General features: G+C 35.9%; 3 protein-coding genes across 3 annotated transcripts in view; 1 reads left to right on the top strand and 2 right to left on the bottom strand.

The window, feature by feature from the left end:
- Window positions 1-4,843, top strand: part of LOC106054755 (DNA ligase 1-like) — a 30,351-nt gene extending 25,508 nt beyond the window's left edge. The window contains exon 6 of the mRNA XM_056026026.1: window positions 413-4,843. Coding sequence (XP_055882001.1) covers window positions 413-550 — 138 coding nt within the window. The 3' untranslated portion in view covers window positions 551-4,843. The remainder of the gene's footprint in view (window positions 1-412) is intronic.
- A 3,330-nt stretch (window positions 4,844-8,173) lies between these two features.
- Window positions 8,174-15,473, bottom strand: LOC106054757 (tryptase-2-like). Its single transcript, XM_013210769.2, has 2 exons — window positions 15,282-15,473; window positions 8,174-9,505 (listed from the first exon to the last, which is right to left on the bottom strand). The coding sequence occupies exons 1-2, from the start codon at window positions 15,324-15,326 to the stop codon at window positions 8,600-8,602; spliced, it is 951 nt and encodes a 316-aa protein (XP_013066223.2). The 5' UTR covers window positions 15,327-15,473; the 3' UTR covers window positions 8,174-8,599.
- Window positions 15,474-17,077: 1,604 nt separating this feature from the next.
- Window positions 17,078-20,650, bottom strand: LOC106054758 (chymotrypsin-like elastase family member 2A). Its single transcript, XM_056027690.1, has 2 exons — window positions 20,484-20,650; window positions 17,078-18,674 (listed from the first exon to the last, which is right to left on the bottom strand). The coding sequence occupies exons 1-2, from the start codon at window positions 20,532-20,534 to the stop codon at window positions 17,727-17,729; spliced, it is 999 nt and encodes a 332-aa protein (XP_055883665.1). The 5' UTR covers window positions 20,535-20,650; the 3' UTR covers window positions 17,078-17,726.
- Window positions 20,651-22,270: the final 1,620 nt, after the last annotated feature.

Consider the following 22,270-nt stretch of genomic DNA (forward strand, 5'->3'; position numbering starts at 1 on the left):
CTTTAATGCCATAAATCTTGTTGACCGTTTGTTTTTATTTGTGTGCTCCATTTCATATTTTTATGTTCCTGAAGTTCTGCATTAGGCTCGTAAACAGTGCTATAGAACTTAATTATTTTTTTTTTATTATTAAAATGAGACCACCAAGACACAGCTATTCAAATTGTACAATATAGATATTGTCTTCCTATCCAACGATTAAAAATAAGTGCAATTGTTGGCGTAATTAAGGATACCTACTTGTGACTTTCATTTTTGTATCATCCGATGCAGAGCCATCGTCCGCCTGGGACTTTTTTAAGTTGTCTTTATCTTTGTTTGCGCTGTCTTCGGCAATGCGCAATAAAAGTCTGCATTACATTTTCTTTTAAATAAAATATTTAAACATTTATTTTTTAAAATGTATTTACAGGCTGTTTCTTCAGAAGGGGTGCCCATAACCAAAAAGTCTGAAAAATCTCCACTGATCAGCGCAGACCTAAAGGTCAAAGGTGGAAGGGACAAATTCAAGGATCAAGAGCCTGGCTTGCTGTGCTGTACCATACTTTGAATCTTATGCTCTTGATTATGTTGTTTCAGGATGAAGATAGATCTAGCTAGTGAGTTGCCTGATCTTTTCGATGGAAACAGTAACATTGTAACTTTCGTTATTGAATATATTTCTATGCTGTATGATGATGACAGTTAATATAGTATCATACTTTTCTGTTTAAACGAAGAAGTGTTTTTTTTTTACTAAAGTTATCAATTACCGTAAAGAGCATAAGCAATGCTAATATTATTAAATGATTAACATAGGCAACACTAACTATTACTGAAAGTCATGTAACAAGGTTATTAAAAAAATGTCATGGAAGTGACTCACTTTGGCAGAAATGATTTCGTTTAAACAGGAAATGTAAATGACATTTTTTAATGTTAACTGTCGAAGTGCCTAAATAAATGCCTAATAGTAAAGCTTGCCCTCTGCCTGGACATTGCCTATAACTTCATGAACATGTTCACGCCTTATGCATGATTGTTTTGTTTTTCTTTTTGCTGTGATCATTCACCATTTTCTTGGGGGAGTTGAAATCACTTGTTTGTATTTCACTAGTTTGTTTGTGTATTACTTTGTCTTTTGTCTTTTGACTTGCAGTAACAATAAGAACTATTTAGACTTGTTTAATTACTGTAAGACTGAGCAACGGTCAGACTTGAGTCCGGTCAGAATCAGATTTAACTAAACAAGCAGCAAAGTATGCTACAATTAGTGCATGTAAAAGCATCTGTTGTAGGGTTAGCTGCCAGGGTAGCTCTCTGGAGCAGCAAAATTTGCTACAATTAGTGCATGTAAAAGCATCTGTTGTAGGGTTAGCTGACAGAGCAGCTCTCTGGAGCAGCAAAGTTTGCCACAGTTAGTGCATTTGAAAGCATCTGTTATAGGGTTAGCCTACAGGGCATCTCACTGGAGCAGCAAAGTTTGCCACAGTTAGTGCATTTGAAAGCATCTGTTATAGGGTTAGCTGACAGGGCATCTCTCTGGAGCAGCAAAGTTTGCCACAGTTAATGCATTTGAAAGCATCTGTTGTTAGGGTTAGCTGACAGGGCATCTCTCTGGAGCAGCAAAGTTTGCGACAGTTAGTGCATTTGAAAGCATCTGTTGTTAGAACTAGCTTACAGGGCATCTCTCTGGAGCAGCCAAGTTTGCCACAGTTAGTGCATTTGAAAGCATCTGTTGTAGGGTTAGCTGACAGGGCTTCTCTCTGGAGCAGCCAAGTTTGCCACAGTTAGTGCATTTGAAAGCATCTATTGTTAGGGTTAGCTGACAGGGCATGTCTCTGGAGCAGCAAAGTTTGCCACAGTTAGTGCATTTGAAAGCAACTGTTGTTAGGGTTAGCTGACAGGGCAGCTCTCTGGAGCAGCAAAGTTTGCCACAGTTAGTGCATTTGAAAGCATCTGTTGTTAGGGTTAGCTGACAGGGCATCTCTCTTTCTCATTCTTTTGTCTTCAGCCCTTCTTTCATACCAGCACGTTCAGTCTGTCTCCATGCTGTCCGATTTTGTGAGATTAGCTCCCACATATTTTCTTTCATGCCTCTAGCCTTAAGTTCTTGATTGCAGACATCTCTGTAGGTTAATCTAGGGCGTCCATCGGGTCAGGCTCCTACCTCCAGCTCAACATTGAGTACGGTTTTAGAATTCTTCTTTCTGGCAGGAGGGTAGTCTTCTCTGTGTCAAACGAGCATGGATACTATGTGTGCTGGCCAGTTTAAAAACGTACAGTCCGTCTTTGTTCTTTCTTTTGTTCTTTTGTCTATCTATCTATCTATCTATCTATCTATCTATCTATCTATCTATCTATCTATCTATCTATCGATCTATCTATCTATCTATCGATCTATCTATCTATCTATCTATCTATCTATCTATCTATCTATATATCTATCTATCTATCTATCTATCTATCTATCTATCTATCTTACTATCTGTATTATCTATCTATCTATCTTACTATCTGTTTATCTATCTATCTATCTATCTATCTATCTATCTATCTATCTATCTATCTATCTATCTATCTATCTATCTATATATCTATCTATTCCTCGCTCTCTCTCTCTCTCTCTCATGTATGCACAATACGTTTTCACACAGACATCGACTGACGACTTTATGAATTAATTATTAATTGTAAATACTAAATACTCAATTTAATAATTACTTTTAACACTGTAAATTTGTAGCCTATATAATATAATCAATTTAATACTATCATCTCTTTTGTAGCCACTATGCAAACGTTCATGGTTAATTAGATACACTTTTAAATAATCCGCTACATTTCATTCTATACATGTGAATTCTGTTCTATACATGTGTTCCATGTTTGAAAATTGTAATGCATTCTTGACAATAGGACATTTAGACATTTATTCATTGTATTCTTTTCTATTTTCAAGTTTCATACTGTAGTGAATACAAAGCTTGAGTCTGCTCCCTTTCAAAACATGAAGAAAATTTTTTTTTTCTGGGGAGAGTTTTGTTATTTTTTCGCGCCGAAATAAAATCTTGTTTACTTATCATTTTAACATTGAAGCTGCCTGATCGTGTCGTTAGCACATTGGAATGCCATCAAAACGTACCGAGTTTGAACCCTGCCTTTCTAAACATGTTTGACAAGGCTTTCATTTCTGAAGGATCTTCGAAACAGTCAAAACATAAACTGTTGCGGCATCTATTATGGGATGCTGAGGATATATATTGTAAAGAGATCACCTTTACCTACTACAAATAACATGCAACAACAGTGGCAACTTTGAAGTGAGAAAAGCTGCCGTTTGCTGAAGGAAACATTTTTTTTAGTGTTCATAACATGTTTAATTAGGTTAAGACACAGGAAACCTAATTTGCTACAAAATAGAAAAAAAATTCTTTTTTAAAATCAATGACACTATTCAATGATGTTATAATTTAAATTAAATAAATACAAACAGTAATATATTTATAAAAAAAGGTTTTCCATGTACAAGTCATTTAGGGAAACATTGCATTTCCAAGTCAAATAGAGAACAAAACACTTATCAACTTAAGTTACTTGAAAGGCTTTTAAGTCGCTATGATTTCATAGGCATTATTTAATTAGTCAATTTCAATTCATACTTATTTAATTTATGGCAAATGAATTTTTAAGTATCATTCGAATCTCCTCCGAGTCTAGAAATTCGTTAGTGGTTCTCAAACCTGTAGAACTGTAATGAGCGGTACATGTAGCACACATCAACTTTCATACTTCACAAATCTGTCCCTCTGGTGTTCTTGGAACAGTTCCTGCTTTACATATTTCTGTTAACCTAGATCTAAACAATTGTGATACCTTACGTGTGATAGCACTTTGTGCTAAGTGTTTACTTTCTAGTTGACCTGTACATACAATAATACCCGACTTATTTTATTTTGGATTTTATACAATATGTGGTACCCATCTTTTTTTTGAAATCTATTTCTGCGTCTATGTTTTAATTGAACAAATATTAGTGACGCTATTACATGACTTGTAAGAGCTGTGTGTTCGTATTATATTCATTTATTCTCTTTAGGTTCCAGATTTTAGGCTACAAACAAGAAATATAATAATGTGGTCAATTAGAAGAAGAGTAAAATATAATGACGTTGTATTTTAGTTTGTTTCATAAACTTTAGAAGAGTTTAGATTTAATTTGTATGGGCATAAGAAAAGATGGCAATGCTCTTTGTTTTGTTGTGATGTAATACATATCTCTAAGGGTAATATAAAAACAAATGACATTATTTGAATAAAATGCTTTTAAAAGTTAAGTGTTTAAAGTCAGTGTTTAACACTCGGCTGTGTTCTATACTGTACAAGATAAACACCAGTTTTAAAGCTATGAACCGCTACAATTGTAATGCTCCTGAATGTACAATGACCTTTGTATCTTCATCGCTTCATGATTATTTACAAACTTTTATTTTTAAAAAGTTTTATGTAAAAGGTAACATGTCTTCCAGTCTATAGAGATACTACATGACATGCATTATTTTTTTATTACATATTTTAGAAATACTTCTGGATGTTTCACTGTATTAAAGTATTTAAGTACTATATGTACATGTTTTACATCTTTGTGCGTTTAAAGATTCTGACTTCCCCATTAGTGCTAGTCATTCTGCCTTGTCGCGATAATTCATCTTTTAATGAAGCAATTTCTCTAATTGTGTAGTTCCTTTTAGAAAATGTATAGTAGTTTCTTTATTTCCTCTACTGATAGAATAGTATGAAATTTTAGCTCTGTTCTTTATGTTTTTCTGTCTCTGAGTTCATTCAATAAACACATAAGAATATTTGCTTTTTTTATGTTGAACACAGTACAGGTCTGCAGTTAAAATACCAATGTAATATATGTATAAGTGTTTGTGAGAGTTCTAAATTAAGACCTATAAAAACCACGTGATCAATACGCCAACTTGCTTGCGTTTCAATTACATAAAAAGAAGTAAAGTTCCTCTTTCCAGACCTTGTGGTCTATAGGGCAGATGATGTAAAGGTCATCTGTTTCAGTGGTCTACTGTTAACGAGGGTGTCATGTGGCCAACACAACGACCAACCGTCTTTACTTTTCCCCAACTAATGTCAGATACCCATTAGAGCTGGGTGGACTCAGAGGCGCCCGAAGATTCCGAAATTAAAAATCCCAGTCTTCACCAGGATTTGAATCCCGGCCTCCGGTTCGGAAGCCAAGCGCTTTACCCCTCAGCCACCTCACCTCATTTTTAATTACATACAAAGGGATAAATACATTTTTTTTGAGATGGTGAAAATACATTATTGATACGTAAGACAAAAGTAAATTTAAAAACAAAAGGTGTCGTACAGATATGTACTTCTACTGGAAACAGAAGCCCATTCTCATATCAAACAGATAACAATGCTGATAATAATCATCATTATTTCAAGATGTACTGTTTATTGACGAACAAGAAAATTCAGCAATAATCATTGACAATGTACTACCACTAGGAATTAGACTTTTAAAACAAGCTTAGAATGTTAGCAAGAAAACATTAAAAATAATAGATGTTTTTAGAAAAGACAATGCTTCGATTATACTATGTAAAGAAAGTTATAGTAAAATATTAAAAATAATTACTTTAAAAAATATTTGGTTCAAACCGGGTATCGAAGCCGTGATTTTGTAGCTGTCAGCTTTCTGAACGTACATAGTTAACAAATTGACCAGCATAGTTTTGTGATTATTTTATTGATATTATTATATGGACATCTAGATCAGTCTAGATCTTGATCTATTTCTAGATCTAGTATCTAGATTTAATCTATATTAGATTTACGTAGAAAAATATTTGTAAAGCTTAAATATTCTTTAAATAAGCTTGAAGCTAGTTAACATTTACTCAGTTATCGCCTAATCGGTACACTATGGCCTTATTACAAAGTCTTCGGGGCTCGCAAAGACCTTCCTTGAGGGAACTGTACCAGAGGAAAGAAGAAGAGGCAGACAGAGAAAGCGATGAAAAGCCTACCATTGAAAGAGGTTCTGGCTAGGGCAAGGGACAGAGAGGAATGGAGAAAGACGGTCGACAAATCTTGCGTGGTGCCCCAACGGTCCAACAGACTAAGGGATAGATAAAAAAAGGTAAAAAAATATGACACCAAATAAGAAGCTTCAACAGTTCAACGACTGCTATGTTTTGTTGATTGTATTTGCCAGCAGTCAAGTTTGGGGCTTCTTGACATTTCCAATACTGTATGTCGTTGTTAATATCAAAATGACTTTCAGTTTCTTCAGATTCATTGATTCTGATAATAGAACGTCGTTACAAAATGACTCATTGTGGTTTCTTAGTTCTTGCTTTAACTATTGAAGTAAGTCTAAAATCGTCATTATATTTTCCTTTCTTAACGATCATTTTCAAGGGTAGTTCCATAACAAAACCTTTTCTAGCAAAGACTATAACTTGATGGTCTACTACTAATTATAAACGGATGTGGTTTCCAATTACGTGAGTAAATCTTCCCCATGGAACTGAATCCGCAATGGTCTATCTCGACACACTGTCTGATGAACAGTCATTTAAACTGTTACAAACACTTATGCTGCGAGAATAGAAGTTTGGAGTGATTCTAATTCAGTTGTTTGCAACATTTATTCTGAAATGACAAATGTAGTAAAAAAAATGTAGCTACCCATGACATGTTTTGCTCGATGTTAAGTTTTTTTTAGACAAAACATCTATTTTTCCGTTGGTCTTAGGCGACTTCTGGAAAATAGTCATTGGACCCTCGGAGGGGTCGCGACCCACTGGCTGAGAATCCCTGCTCTAAGTTAATAAGTCTTGCATAAGTATGTCATAATGCTCTTCTTTAAAGTAGTGAAACAATGTAGTCTAGATGAGCCGAATCCCCAATACACAATGAGTTTCAAAAGTTGTTCGTTGTAATCTATACCCTGACTGATTTCACCATTTTGTGAGCCACTATTAACTCCCTTACGTTTATGAATTGTTTTAAATGTATGTCGTATTTTTATTTTTTAAAAAATGGCTTAAATAATTTTTAAAATGCTTTTAAAAGAAAAATCTGTTATAATCAAGCTTTGCAAGCTGCTAAATATCAAGAAATTTGATATTACATAATTGTTTTTTTGTTTTGTTTAGTAATTTAAATTTTCACATGACAGAGGGACGAATGGACAGAAAGACTTTAAAAATGTATAGCGGCTGTTCCCTTTGTGGAGGGTCGTTAAAAATGAAGACGAACTTAGAAGTTTGAATGAAAGGAGAGACGTCTTTCCCATTACACTCAATAACACCTAGCGAGATCAGAGGACAACAGATATAATGAAATGAAATCATATTTTTAGCAGATCATATAAAATCCAATAAGACGACAGCAAGTAAGTCCAGATATTGTCTGTCTTTACTAGTACGTATTTGCGTATCAAATAATAGCAATTCTTACTACTACACATACTAAAATAGACTTTTTCAAAAGTGTTACGCTAAAAAACAAACCCATCCTATATAATTGCAAGACAGACTAGCATCTCTAATTAGTGTTTATTAATGTCATAATTGGTGTCTGTACTAAATGCTGTAGTTCATTCGGCTCTCAGTTTCAAGGAAAGAAAGTCGAAACTCTCACTTTAAACCCTTTGTTGTAGTGCACCCTACAGCAATATTCCCGACACCCACATCTACATTCAGCAGCTGTAACTAGTTGATGGTTTTTGTTGATAATTTCATCCTTCAAATATAATATTCTCAATATTCTCATTCTTGACATACATGTCTGTTAAATCCAACTATTTTGCTTGATTGTAGAGAAAAATTGAAGAAAAATAAAATCTCTAGTGTTATGAAATATTTCAAGAGACCCATTGCAAGCAATAAAAAAGTCTAAAGAGACAGGGTTGTCCTACTGTCAGTGTAATGGGGACATTAATAAAAATGATGATCGTTGACTGGTATAATGCTTTAAGAAATACCTTAGACTGAAAAATTTTGAGAATACTGGCTTTTTACTACAACAAAATGTATAGATTCAAAACAGAATTAATTTAAAACCAATGATAAGAGAATCATTAAAATTAGAATGTATCTTATTTTAGATAAATTAGTAACATATTTTAAAAAAAGAGAAAAAAAAGAGCTTATTGATTTTTAACCTAGAAATTTATTAGCCTTTATATATAGACCTACGCTAAATAACCATGTCAAACTGTTTTCCAACAACATAATCAAACAATAAATCTAAATCGATTCAGTTCAAAATAGTTAATAGAAACTGCTTAAGGAATATAAGGAATTATCTTCTGTTCCAGACGGTGATATAGTCTAGTATTTCCCATCGGTTTTTTTCTGAAATTGATGTAGTAAGCAGCAAAAAATATAATCAAGCACAAATTAGTTATACCTTCTTCAGTTGACAATGTGGCAGGCACACGAATCAGTCACATGGTATCCTGCAGTACTGGAACATTGTAAGTTAGTATGCACATATAATTTCCTATAAGTTTTTAAGATTCATTGAATTCAGTAATTATACATTGTTTTGATTTTCGAAGCAAAATACTAAAAAACGTTTAACACATTGACACACCACCGTTCTCGGTCAAAGTCTTCAGGATCCACTCAGTGTAAAAAGCGACTCTTGTGGCATAGGGAGGATAAGATGTCGCTGAGCAGTTTTCTGCAGCGATGCTGATAACTCCAGCTACATAAAACCTTGTTCCAACTTTGCACTGTAAGGGTCCTCCTGAATCTCCTTGGCATGGTCCTGAGGTGGTATCATCTCCTAAATCCATGCATATACTCCTTTCGTCTATAATGTTTGGAATTGCAGCGTGTAAGTACGCGCAAATGCTCTGGTCGAGGAGAAATACTTGTAACTGTTTTAAGTTACTGGGCGCGCGATGCGTTTTCAAATCTTCTATGCCCCATCCAGTAATGTAACAGACACTGGTCTTGATGAATAGGTAGTCCTCCAAAGGCAAGCAAACAGGGTTGAGGTCATCTACAGAGCACACCGGGGAGTCCAATTGAATTAAAGCGATATCATTGCCTATAGCGGCTTGCATGTAGTCAGGGTGAGGTATCATGCGAAGAGCATCTCGATGATTCTTGTCGACCACAAGTATCGGGTTTGTTAAGACCAGACAGTGAGCTGCTGTCAGAACCCAGTCCGAGGCGATCAATACACCTCCACAAAAGTGATCCCCATGTGGATCTGTGATAGAAACAGACCAAGGGAAGGTCTTTGAAGTTCGGCCTCCAATGATAGTCGACTCGGGGTCAACTCTCGAGACACCACATTTCACTTTTTTAAACTTGGACAATATGTTCCTTTGCCTAGTGGTATTGAGTTTAACTAAAGGTTTGTTGAAAGGAATGTTCATTTTGTCGTGGTACACTTGTCGGAAATAGTCTAAATTGTATTTGTCAAACGGGACATAATTACAGGCTGACTGGACCGTCGGGTAATAGTAGACCTGTGCAGAGGGTTAAAAAGAAAACAAGAAATATGTATTATTTTGTAAACCAATAAACAAGTGTATTTGATTTGGTCACCTCCACTCTCCCTTTTTATTTCAGTTTTACATAACAATCTCTCTCTCTCTCTAATCACCTCTCACACACCTACTCTCTCTACTCACCTCTCACACACCTACTCTCTCTATTCACCTCTCACACACCTACTCTCTCTACTCACCTCTCACACACCTACTCTCTCTACTCACCTCTCACACACCTACTCTCTCTATTCACCTCTCACACACCTACTCTCTCTACTCACCTCTCACACACCTACTCTCTCTACTCACCTATCACACACCTACTCTCTCTACTCACCTCTCACACACCTACTCTCTCTACTCACCTCTCACACACCTACTCTCTCTACTCACCTCTCAATCACCTACTCTCTCTACTCACCTCTCACACACCTACACTCTCTATTCACCTCTCACATACCTACTCTCTCTACTCACCTCTCACCTCTCACACACCTACTCTCTCTACTCACCTCTCACCTCTCACACACCTACTCTCTCTACTCACCTCTCACACACCTACTCTCTCTACTCACCTCTCACACACCTACTCTCTCTACTCACCTCTCACACACCTACTCTCTCTACTCACCTCTCACACACCTACTCTCTCTACTCACCTCTCACACACCTACTCTCTCTACTCACCTCTCACTCACCTACTCTCTCTACTCACCTCTCACACACCTACTTTCTCTATTCACTTCTCACCTTTTACACACACACTCTCTCTCTCTACTCACCTCTCAACTCTCACACACCTATTCTCTACTTACCTCTCACACACCTACTCTCTCTACTCACCTCTTACTCTCACACACTTACTCTCTCTTTACTCACCTCTCATAAACCTACTCTCTCTACTCACCTCTTACTCTTACACACCTACTCTCTCTACTCACCTCTTACTCTCAAACACAATCTCTCTACTCACCTCACACTTGTCACCCTCACACACCTACTCTCTCTACTCACCTCTCACCCTCACACACAATCTCTTTCTACTCATCTCTCACACACAATCTCTCTCTCGACTCACCTCTCACCCTCACACACAATCTCTCTCTACTTACCTCTTACTCTCACACAAAATCTCTCTCTCTCTCTCTCTACTCACCTCTCTCCCTCTTTATACTCACCTCTCACCTTGACTCTCTTAATATACTTATAAAAAATCCCACTTTCTACCTATCTCTAATTAACGTAAACATTTTCCATTATATTTATTTACTTCTCAAAATCTAGGTCTATCTTTCATTGTTTCTACCAGACTTTCGCTGAATCTACCAAACTTTCACTGTATCTACCAAACTTTCACTGTATCTACCAAACTTTCACTGTATCTACCAAACTTTCACTGTATCTACTAAACTTTTACTGTATCGTCCTATCCAATGTCTCACTGCATAGACTAAACTCTACCTATCCCTTACAGTCTGTCCCCATATCGCGACCTACGGGGGTAGAGCCAAGTTTCTTCATTTATCAACGAAAGGTCTTAATTGATAGAATTTCATTTCACTTCTCCCTATCTATCTCAACCTATTACTCACAAGCTCTTCCTCTACTTAAGTCTTCCATTTTCTTGCTTTTTATCCTATTGCTATCACTCTCTTTCTCTCTCTTTTCTCTCTCTCTGAAATCAAGGTGCTTTTATTCTAGGGCTGCACCGGATAGTACGTTTTGATATACTTGGGGGCTGCGTGCGCTTGAACTTTGCTTGACCTGGCTACCTACGAAGGGGGCTCGAGGTTCGACACCCGACTCGAGCAGAGTTGTGTTGACTGAGCGCCTAAAGGCAACACGGAAAAACCTACTTCCACTAGTCCACAAATGAGATTGGACCATAGCGCTCTGAGCATGCTATAAGCATGAAAGTAGCGCTATACAAAAGCTATAATCTATTTATTTATTTAATTAGCTTGTGTTGCTGAACATTTGCTAAGCTGATAAATAAAATACATATAGTAAAGTGCAAAGCTCGAACAGCCCCGATTTGTATAGACCAGTGATCTTCAACGGGGGCGATATCGCCCCCAAGGGGGCGTTTTCGAGATTTTGGGGGGCGCTGAGAGCCAAAGGGGCGGTAGGGGGGCGCTGGGCACAAAATGGGGCGGTAAGGGGGCGCTGGGCATAAAGGCGGAAAGAAGAAACTAAAGGTGCTCTGAAACAAAACAAATTTAAAAATTCTTCAACATTAAAGCTGGAAAACTAAATATAGACAAATTATAGTTAACTTGCTTCTAATTTAAGAACAGAAACAGCGTTAGAAATTGAGTTCGGGAATCCCATTTTCTATTTTTAAATTCTTACTCTTTTGCTATGATTGTAGAGTATGTATTGTCCTTGGATCACGCGCTTATAAACGTTTAAGATTTGATAAACAAAGTAGGTAATACGCCTTTTAGATTATAGTTTTTTTATCTACATATGTTAATATATTGATATGTAAATGTTAATTGCAAAAAAAACATTAAAGGTAACATTTCAAAGAATATTTTAACTTTTTAAAAACAAAAAAATATTGCTAAAATGTTGTTACGAAAACTCACTGGTATGTCATGTAATATTTCCTTGAGATTTAGTGAATTGCCACTAGAAAAAAAGTAAGTTCTAATTTGATGGCATTTTAAGATGAGGTTATGAAACCAAGTCCGCTTCACGAGCATATAGCGATTTCCAAAAATAATTTAAGAATATTCATGAACAATTATAAAAATCTACAATTAAAAACAAAAAACGGCAAAGCAGGATATGTTTTAATGGCTTCTTAGAAAAATGCATAGCTTTTTTTAAAAATACTTGTGATATTGTTGAAAAATTGATTAAAACTAAATTTATTTTAAAACATATGTAACACAAAAATACTTTTTTTTGTTAGAGATGAAATATTATTTCAAAATTGTCTAGTTATGTAGCTTACGAGGACATATAGGAAAGCATCAGTGGTTGGACGCTACAATGACTTCATTAGTAGTATAAAATAAAGAACAAATCTATTCACTATTTACATTGTGTGTTATGATACACAAGAAAAGTTTAGCCCGCAATTTCATTTCTACTTGAATCTAATTATACAACTGTAAATAAAATACAAACCCATGCCGAAAATAAGCGCATCTTTCAACAGTTTTATGAAACAAATGATGAAAAAGATGTTAGACTCTTGTTGTAAACTGAAGTTCGCTGGATTTCGAAAGGGGTTTGTTAATTGTTATGGCTCGTTTTTTTTTTAACTCTTAAATAATTTTTGTTTTTGAGAAATGGGAAGATTCAACGGTTGGCGATGACTTAAAGCAGGCTTTAAAAAAATGTTTATGGAATGAACCTCCGACTGCTAGGAAAGAGATTAACTTTTATTGATAATATCATTTTCTCTTTTATCGAGATATTAAATCTATTTTACAGAGTTTTAGAATCTCACATAACTTGTTTGTTGACAAATGAATTACTGCCCAAGGACACCCATATCTATGCAATTCACATAACAATGCTCTATGAAGAAATTAAGATTCGCTTCTAAAATTTAAAATATGTATATTTAAATGACCATTATTAAACATCTGTTACTGATGTTTAAATTGAGTTTCATGAAAAAATAGATTCATAACGCGGAGTCTTCAGTAAAAAGAATGTAAACATAGGAGGTACACAGTGGCGTAGCTAGGGTGGGGGGAGACGGGTCCCCATTCAAAAAAGGGGGGGGGGCAAATTAGTGCTTTTTTAATTAATTAAATTAAATATTAAGCAAAATGCAGCGGCCCCCAAAGATGTCAAGCTCCCTGGCCCCAAAACGGTGGATATTCCTAGCTACGCCCCTGGAGGCACAACAGAGATGTGGCTGCATTTAAATGTTTCAGTAAAATTCCAAAACTGTAGTCGAAATTGGCTTATGTTTTAGCTTTTCATTAAACATACATTGTTAACATAGATTCAGTGCTTAACAAACTTAATGAATAAGCAAAGAAATAGACTGGATGTAGCCACTAGAGGAGACCTTCGCCTTGTTTTGGCTAATTTAAATCTTGAAATTTCTAATATTGTCAGACTGCATGGGGCACAAGGTTCCCATTAGCTTAATTTCTTTTTGTAGTGAATTCAGCAATAATAATATTTATATTAAAAAATAAAACTAAATTTACTATTAAACCAAAAAACAGTACGCCCTAATATTCAAAAATTTAAACGGAGACTATTCTTAGGATTTGAAAGAAAGTCTTTACAATTAATTTTTGTGTGTAATCACTGAAAATTATTTGACATAATTTTTTTGTATAATGATAATATTGGCTGTTTTTGCCTTTAATTCCGAAGATTACGTCTGAGTCCAGTGTTTCACATAACTACGCAAACCCAACTGCGACCTACATATTTTCCCGAAATTTATGCAGACAAAGCCGTTGTATGCTGGTGTTCTATTTAAGTTTTCTTTCCGTCTTTTGCGCCTGTCTTCAATAATGGCTTTTCTTTGAGTATCAAATGTTTGTCCCGCAGTTTTCGTAAGAGCTCTACTGTTTCTCTAAGAGGCTATCTGCTGCCAAAGAATGCTGCCAGGTACTTTTCTCTATGCCAGTGAGAGCGAAATGGCGCCTGAATAAATCTTTATAGCGCTTACGGGGGAGGGGGCACCTCAAAGCTCGTCAGTCATAGGCCAAGGAGTTCACAACAATCGCTTTTGGCATGCGGTCATCTCCCAAGCGGGATAAGTGTTATTGACAGCATAAAAATTAATAAATAGGTGATATTTTGTTCAAATTGGCCTTCTCACGCTTCTTTATAAGTGTTTTTCTTAGAGGGGGGCGCTGGCGATTTTTTTTTTAAAGAAAAAAATCGAAAAAGGGGCGGTAGGCCAAAATAGGTTGAAGACCACTGGTATAGACTATAGAGGTCTGATAGGTTCACTTTTTATTGCCAAAACGTTTCTATTTGAATGTGAGATTGTTATAGAAAGAACATATTCAACATTATATTTGATTATCTAAGAACTTAAAGTAGAACCCTGTTTTTGTTTTCCTTAGGTTTGACTCTCAAAGCCTTTCCCATTTTTTTTGGGCATAGCCGTAAGGCAGAAGAATTCAAAAGTTAGAGTTGCATTTCTCCTAGGTGAGGTTTTGACACCCAGTCAGCCTTTGATTGTAATATAAATTATATTATTTTAGTGATATATCTTCTTTTTGCATCATTGATATAGAAAAAAAAAAGAAAGTTCCCTTTCAGATCTCCTGGTCTATAGGGCAGATGATATAAAGGTCATATGTTTCTGTGGCTTACAGTTAACGAGGGTATCATGTGGCCAGCACAACGACCAACCGCCTTTACTATTCCTTAACTAATGGCAGGTACCCATTAGAGCTGGGTGGACTAGGAGGCGCACGAAGATCCCGAAATTAAAAAATCCCAGTCTTCACTAGGATTCGAACCACGGGCACCCGTTCGGAAGCCAAACTTTGTATCTCTCAAGCACTGCGCCTACTTTATTAATATAAGAAAAACAAATCTGTGCTTATTTGTCCAAGTATTAAAACCGTTTGTTATATTTGACTCTAGCTTCAAAATTATCATGATGTTGGTGATATAGATCTAGAAACTGGATCTAGAGTCTAGATCAAGATAGATCTAGATCTACTAGAGATAGATCTAGTTTCGTAATTCTAAATCAAGATCTAGAACTATATAATAATATAATGATTTTTTTTAAAAATATCTAGCTTACCAGCAAAAGAATATTATGCAATAGAACTGGATCTCGATTTAACATTTTTACAAATACAATGTGCTGGTAATACAGTTTTCCAATAATTTAATTAGAATATTGAAACTTGAGAAATAAGCTCTGTGCGAACCAAGAAACATTTTTTTTTTACATAACATTAGGCCTACGCCAAGTTTTCTTCAAGTGTTGCACTGTGCAGGTTCACATTAAAGATTAATGAAGAGTTGTGTACTTTTAGGTGGCGCTACAGACAAGGTTTGAACTACAGATGAGGCCCAATAGAAATTGGTTTGATTTATCGTTTGCCTTTTGCCGATTGCACCTGACGGCGGCGGAATTTTTTTTTTACGGGTCTCAATACTGTGTCTGCCATCTATGTGAGAGTTTGACAGCTATTTCATTGGAAAGCCATTTGCTACCAATGTTCTTCTTCTTCGTTCTCATTTTCCATGTCGGAGGGTTCAGATCAGTCACTCTAGATGTGAGATGAGCCGCGCAGTGGTTTCCAGATGAGGCAGTTCTACGTATACTTTTTGTTCTATAGAGAAGGGTCATTCTAGAGGTCAGACAGCATGCTGACCTTCAATTTGTATTTCCAAACTTTTCCAAGGGCGATCTTTGTCAACCTCTTTAAAGATTCATCAATATAATACTGTAGGCCTGTATTATTGAATCTAAGCCGCACCTTCTTTGCATTCCTCTAGGGCCCGCATTGGGGTACGGCTTCAATTGGGGCCGCGGACTGAAGCCAGAAGGTCTTAAATTTGTTATCTTGAAATTGACATTGTATTTCTGAGTAATTCTAGCACGTTTTCAACAGTGCTCGGCACAAACTCATTGTAACCTTCGTCTTGTATCCAACTGGTTTCACAGTCAGAGTCTAAAATAATGCCTTACGTTCCATGACACAATCATTGCTAATGTGTTTCACATGGCACACCCATGACAAATAGTATCTCTATATAAAGCTCTATTGCTTCTTGCCTGCTTTCCAATTCTAGGGAATTAACATTAATGACAGTTGAGATTTCGTGATAAATTAATGTCTGAAAACTGTCGGCATTTGATAAACAACTACTGCTATTGCTTGGCCACCTGATATATCGATTCTAGCCACCATTTCAATAACAACATTAAAAAAAAATTAAATCAGTGTTCACATATATGCAGCTGGTTTACCTTTACCTATCACTTTGTCTAACCCTAACCCTAACCGTTAGGACAAAATGCAACATTTTTCGACGGTTTTCCTCCCTTCCTCTCTGTCTTTTGCCTTTGTTAGAACTTCTTTCCATTGCTGGACGTCCTTTCTTTTATGTTGTCTTCCCATCGCTTTCTCTGTCTGCCTCTTCTTCTTTTTCCTGGTGCTGTTTCCAAAGGGGAGGTCTTTGCGAGCCGCGAATTGCGTGTATAATGATATAAGGGGACCAAACCCTACATATTTAGCCGAATCAGTGAAAACTGAATAACTAATTTCCACTTTGTCGGTATCAAACAATATAATTAAATTGCAGTAGTTGATTAACTAATTTTGGTTAATGTTTTTAGTGATTCATGTCTTGTCTATGCTAATGATTATTTGTGTTAAGTTCCAGCTTGATCCTAGATAAGATGTGGACGAAATAACGCGTAAAGACGTTTTTCCAGACAAAACGAGTTTATAGATATAAGTTTTGTAGAAAAAGAGATTTAACTAACTAGATCGTATCTTAACTAGTAAGACTACATTAAGTAAATAGAATTTTTGAGGTCAAAAAGAAAGCCTTTGGGATTTTAAAACAACTTTTAATATTGGAAACAATTTTTTCTAAACAATAAGACTGTAACATATACAAATGTATTATCATTCATTGAAACGTAAATATAGAACTTATGAACATAACAGATATAGATAAAAATAGCAACACAAGAAGAAATAGAGTATTGAATCGAGACAAGAAGGTGATGTGTAGAGATAGCTAATGAAACAATGAAAACCGAGACACATTTGTTGCAGTTTGTCTGTTTCTTTGTTCAATAAAGGTATCTTCAAAACATCTTCTGTTCAAGTGTGTCCTCGTGTAAACCTTGAGTCTAACATTGAGTGTGTGTTAATTCAAAATTGTGAATGTATATGAGATGAGATAGATAGGTAGATAGATAGATAGATAGATATAATAGATAGATAGATAGATAGATAGATAGATAGATAGATAGATAGATAGATAGATAGATAGATAGATAGATAGATAGATAGATAGATACATAGATACATAGATACATAGATACATAGATAAATGATAGATAGATTTTAGATAGAGATTAAAGAAAAGAGATTTTATTTTTATTTATATAATTTGGTTGTATCTTAAAGTGATATTCACTCCCTATTCTCTTTCTACTATTCAGTATATTGTTATCATTCCTTTTAGTATCCATTAAATTCTTAATTATACATCATTACTATTACTTTATCGTAAATTGGTATCTATAAATCATTCTTATGATCCAGTTTCGGTACTCGGAGACTCGAACAAACACGTCAGACACAAGCTCACTATTACAACTACCCTGAGCAATGAAACTGGCTACTCCTGCAACAACAAACCTCGTTCCATATTTACAGCACAAAGGACTACCCGAATCGCCGATACAGATTCCATAATTTCGAGTTCTATCTGTGCAGATGTGGCGACTGTCGATCTCTGTATCATCCATATTCCAAACATACGCGCAAATGGCCTGTGGCGTGATGTTGACCTTGATCTGCTGTAGAGTGTCGCTGTAGCCGATGACGTGAATTAAAGGGTTAGTGCCGACAAACCCAAAGCCCATAGCGTAACAATCTGGGTTTTTCTCAAAGTTGGTATCAATCTCCGGCAGGCAAATTGGCTGGATCTCGTCTGAGAATGTTACCGGTGTGTATAACTTGATTAAGGCGATATCGCTTGGGTTGTTATTAGAGTGCGCTTCATAGTCTTCGTGAATGACTGTTGTATAGGATCTGCGTATCGTATCGTTCTTCGTTAAGTTCCCTAAAACCACATACTCAACTTTACTGTCAACTACACAGTGTGCGGCTGAGAGCACCCACCGTTCATCAAGCAGAGAGCCTCCACATAATCCACGTTTTCTGTTATATTTATTTCTGAAAATAATTTTCGCATACCAAGGCCAGGCCTTATCTTTAGCCGTTCTGCCGCCTACAATAGCTGAGTTTGGATCCACAGTGGCAGACCCACAGCGTTGTCGAGTTAGCTTGTTTTGAATATCATCATATAAATCTGATAAAGGTGTATAAGCTTTATTATAGGGGGTTTTGACCCAGTGGTTGTAATATGCTCTGTAATAATCCAAAGGTTGTAATGCCTTCTTAGATCTGGAACAATTACTTTGATTCATCACGGCAACAATCTGGAAGTAAGATCATTTCAAAAGTAATGTTACCGGTAAAGTAATCAAAGGCTTAATTTTTATTTCAGTACAGGAAGAAGTAGAAAGCTTGACTCATCTTGGCAGTAAGTTCGACAACTCTAGAAGAACAGATGCAGAAGTTCAAATCAACATTGGTAAAGCACGGCAGCTTTCCATAAGTTGAAGAACATTTAGAAATCAAGAGAAATAAGCATTAGCACCATGAGCTGGCTCTTCAACACAATTTATTAATTATGCACACTGACCTGGAGAACCACGTGACCACCAGGTATTCATCAATATCTGCTTCTGGAAGAGCATTATGATCCGCTGGCCAGACAAGATAAAGAAAAGACCTTAAAGTAATTATCTGACACTTTCGTTGGATGGGACTCTCCTTTCGCAAGCCTGCACCCAACATCACATGATAAACCCTAACTGGAACCTCCAACGAAAGAACAAAAAATGGGACAGCCCAAAAGTACATGGCGCCACGATTTGAAACCAGATGCAAGTTGGAGAGACTCGCTCAAAACGAAACACCTCGAAGAAGTTAATCGGTGGCCCATGCCCCAGACGGGAAAAGAGGCAAATGTGAGATAGGATCATGTATTTTAGGGCAGATGTTCGGACATGACAAGAAGCAGAGGTAAGATAAGATAAAGTATTCCAGGACACATGAGACAGGACCAGAGAAAGAGATAAGGTAAAGTATTCCAGGACAGATGAGACAGGGCCAGAGAAAGAGATAAGATAAAGTATTCCAGGACACATGAGACAGGACCAGAGAAAGAGATAAGGTAAAGTATTCCAGGACAGATGAGACAGGACCAGAGAAAGAGATAAGATAAAGTATTCCAGGACAGATGAGACAGGGCCAGAGAAAGAGATAAGGTAAAGTATTCCAGGACAGATGAGACAGGACCAGAGAAAGAGATAAGATAAAGTATTCCAGGACACATGAGACAGGACCAGAGAAAGAGATAAGATAAAGTATTCCAGGACAGATGAGACAGGACCAGAGAAAGAGATAAGATAAAGTATTCCAGGACAGATGAGACAGGACCAGAGAAAGAGATAAGATAAAGTACTTCAGGAGAGATGAGACAGGACCAGAGAAAGAGATAAGATAAAGTATTCCAGGACAGATGAGACAGGACCAGAGAAAGAGATAAGATAAAGTATTCCAGGACAGATGAGACAGGACCAGAGAAAGAGGTGAGATATAGTATTTCAGGACAGATGAGACAGGACCAGAGAAAGAGATAAGATAAAGTATTTCAGGAGAGATGAGACAGGACCAGAGAAAGAGGTGAGATAAAGTATTTCAGGACAGATGAGACAGGACAAGAGAAAGAGGTGAGATAAAGTATTTCCGGAGAGATGAGACAGGACCAGAGAAAGAGATAAGATAAGAAGATATACTTTAGGACAGATGAGACAGGACCAGAGAAAGAGGTGAGATAAAGTATTTCAGGAGAGATGAGACAGGACCAGAGAAAGAGATAAGATAAAGTATTTCAGGACAGATGAGACAGGACCAGAGAAAGAGGTGAGATAAGAACATATACTTTAGGACAGAGTTAACTCTTTGTCTCCTAACTGACGATACCAACGTTGATTCGACCAGAATGTGGTAAATAATTACGGAGAGATAGAGTTAAAACATAATTATTAATCCAATGATTCATTGAGAGCAATATGCTTTTAATGCTTACATTTCTCTAGATTCTAAATCTAATCTAGATTGACTACATCTCTAGGTTCAGAAGCTCAGTTATACATAACAAACACAAAAGAATTGCTTACCCAAAGATGTATTATTAACAATTGGAAACTAATCATTCTTTTAGCTTGCATTTAGAATGTTCATAACCATGATATGCAGAAAATCAAGAATGAATTGATAAGATACGAGACTACTGACATTTACTTTACACTTGTGGTTTACATTCGCTTTTTTTTTAAACTCAAGCTTTTTAACTTTCTGTATTTAGAATAATTCAAATTTGTTTGTTCCGTTTCTACACCCTATTTTTCTTTTCCAATAATTTTAAATTAAAAAAAAAATACACAAAAAGGATGAATTGAATACATATTAGTCTAAAACAATGCATTAATCGATATATCTAGCAAGTTTGTATCTCTTTCTAACTTAAATTTTTAATATTAATTTTTTATTTTGGGAATTAAATCAAATTATAATAATGGTGAAGTCTTCGATTCCGAAGATGAGTGCAGTGTTTCACCTGGCTACAAAAGCTGAGTAGAGAACTGCACATTTACCACAACTAAGGGAGGTAAATCCGACGTTGGCCTGGAACTCTAGATACGTTTTCTTTACGTCTACAGCGACTATTTTCGGCGCAGGTATTTTCTTCTAAGTTTTAATTGTAAGTCCCTGGAACTTCAAGTGTGATCTTCAATTGTCTCTTTTGTGAGGACCCAATGGCGCTGTAACATATTGGTATAATATAGAAAGCAGTTATAATCCACTACAAAACGGAACGGCAATCAGAATGCAACTTAATTCTAAGTGGAAACCAAGAACAGTAGTTTCGAGACATTCTAAGCCTAGATCATATAATGTCAAAAGTGGAAATAAGGTCTACAGAAGAAACAGAAAACACATCAGAAAATCTTCTGAGAAAGCATATCGATTTGATAATAATTATGACTTTCCAGATAACATCTCAGAACAGCCAGAACCACTAGATCTAGAGAGTCCAAGATTACAATTTACACTAGATGTAGAGCCGCCACTACACACTGCTTCTTTTTAAAATATCTAGACCACATTAACCTTATGCAACAGGCTCAGGCAGAATAGTTACCCAAGAGACTTGATTTGTGATTAGCTGAATTCACTTTTTAGTTGGCTAGTTTGTTAGTAATTCTGATAAATAGATTTTCTGAATTAAAGAAGAGAGATGTAACCATAGACATAAATAAATATAGACTGGAAGTAGGAAGTTATTTTTATTTGGGGGAAGTCAAATATGTTTTATGTACTCTATCTATGTGAAAAAAAAAAATGGCGGCAATTGAGCTATAAATTCTTGGACTAACATTTCAGCCAATATATAATTATGATCTTTAGTTTTGAAAAGTACAAAACTGCCATATTCCCAATATTTTGCCTTTGTTTCATAATCATAGACATAGGCAAATATATAATATAGGTTTGTGGTGTGGATCTATCGGGTCTTATCGATTCAAATTGTTAGAACTAGTTTTTAGTCAAAAAAGAAAAAAATGAGCAGAACGTGCTCTAATGTTCGTAGTACGATAGGCCAAAGATAAATATTAAAGGTTGAAAACAAATTGAATATTATACACATTAACTTTCAGTTTCAGTAAGTCAGAATAATTCAGTGTCACTGACACTGTGACTGTCACTAATTTAATATTGATAGATCTAAATCTAATAAATATGACTAATATTTGTATTAACTAAATAGGTCTAATACTTTTCATACTTTTTACTACTAACTATTAAACTAGTCAGTCTATCATCTATGCATGCAGACTATAGTCTAGATCTAGTATAAGTATAGATTATAGATCTAGTGACAATCTTGAATCTAGTCCTAGAC

Source organism: Biomphalaria glabrata, chromosome 4 (assembly GCF_947242115.1).
Source record: "Biomphalaria glabrata chromosome 4, xgBioGlab47.1, whole genome shotgun sequence".
NCBI classification, from domain to species: domain Eukaryota; kingdom Metazoa; phylum Mollusca; class Gastropoda; family Planorbidae; genus Biomphalaria; species Biomphalaria glabrata.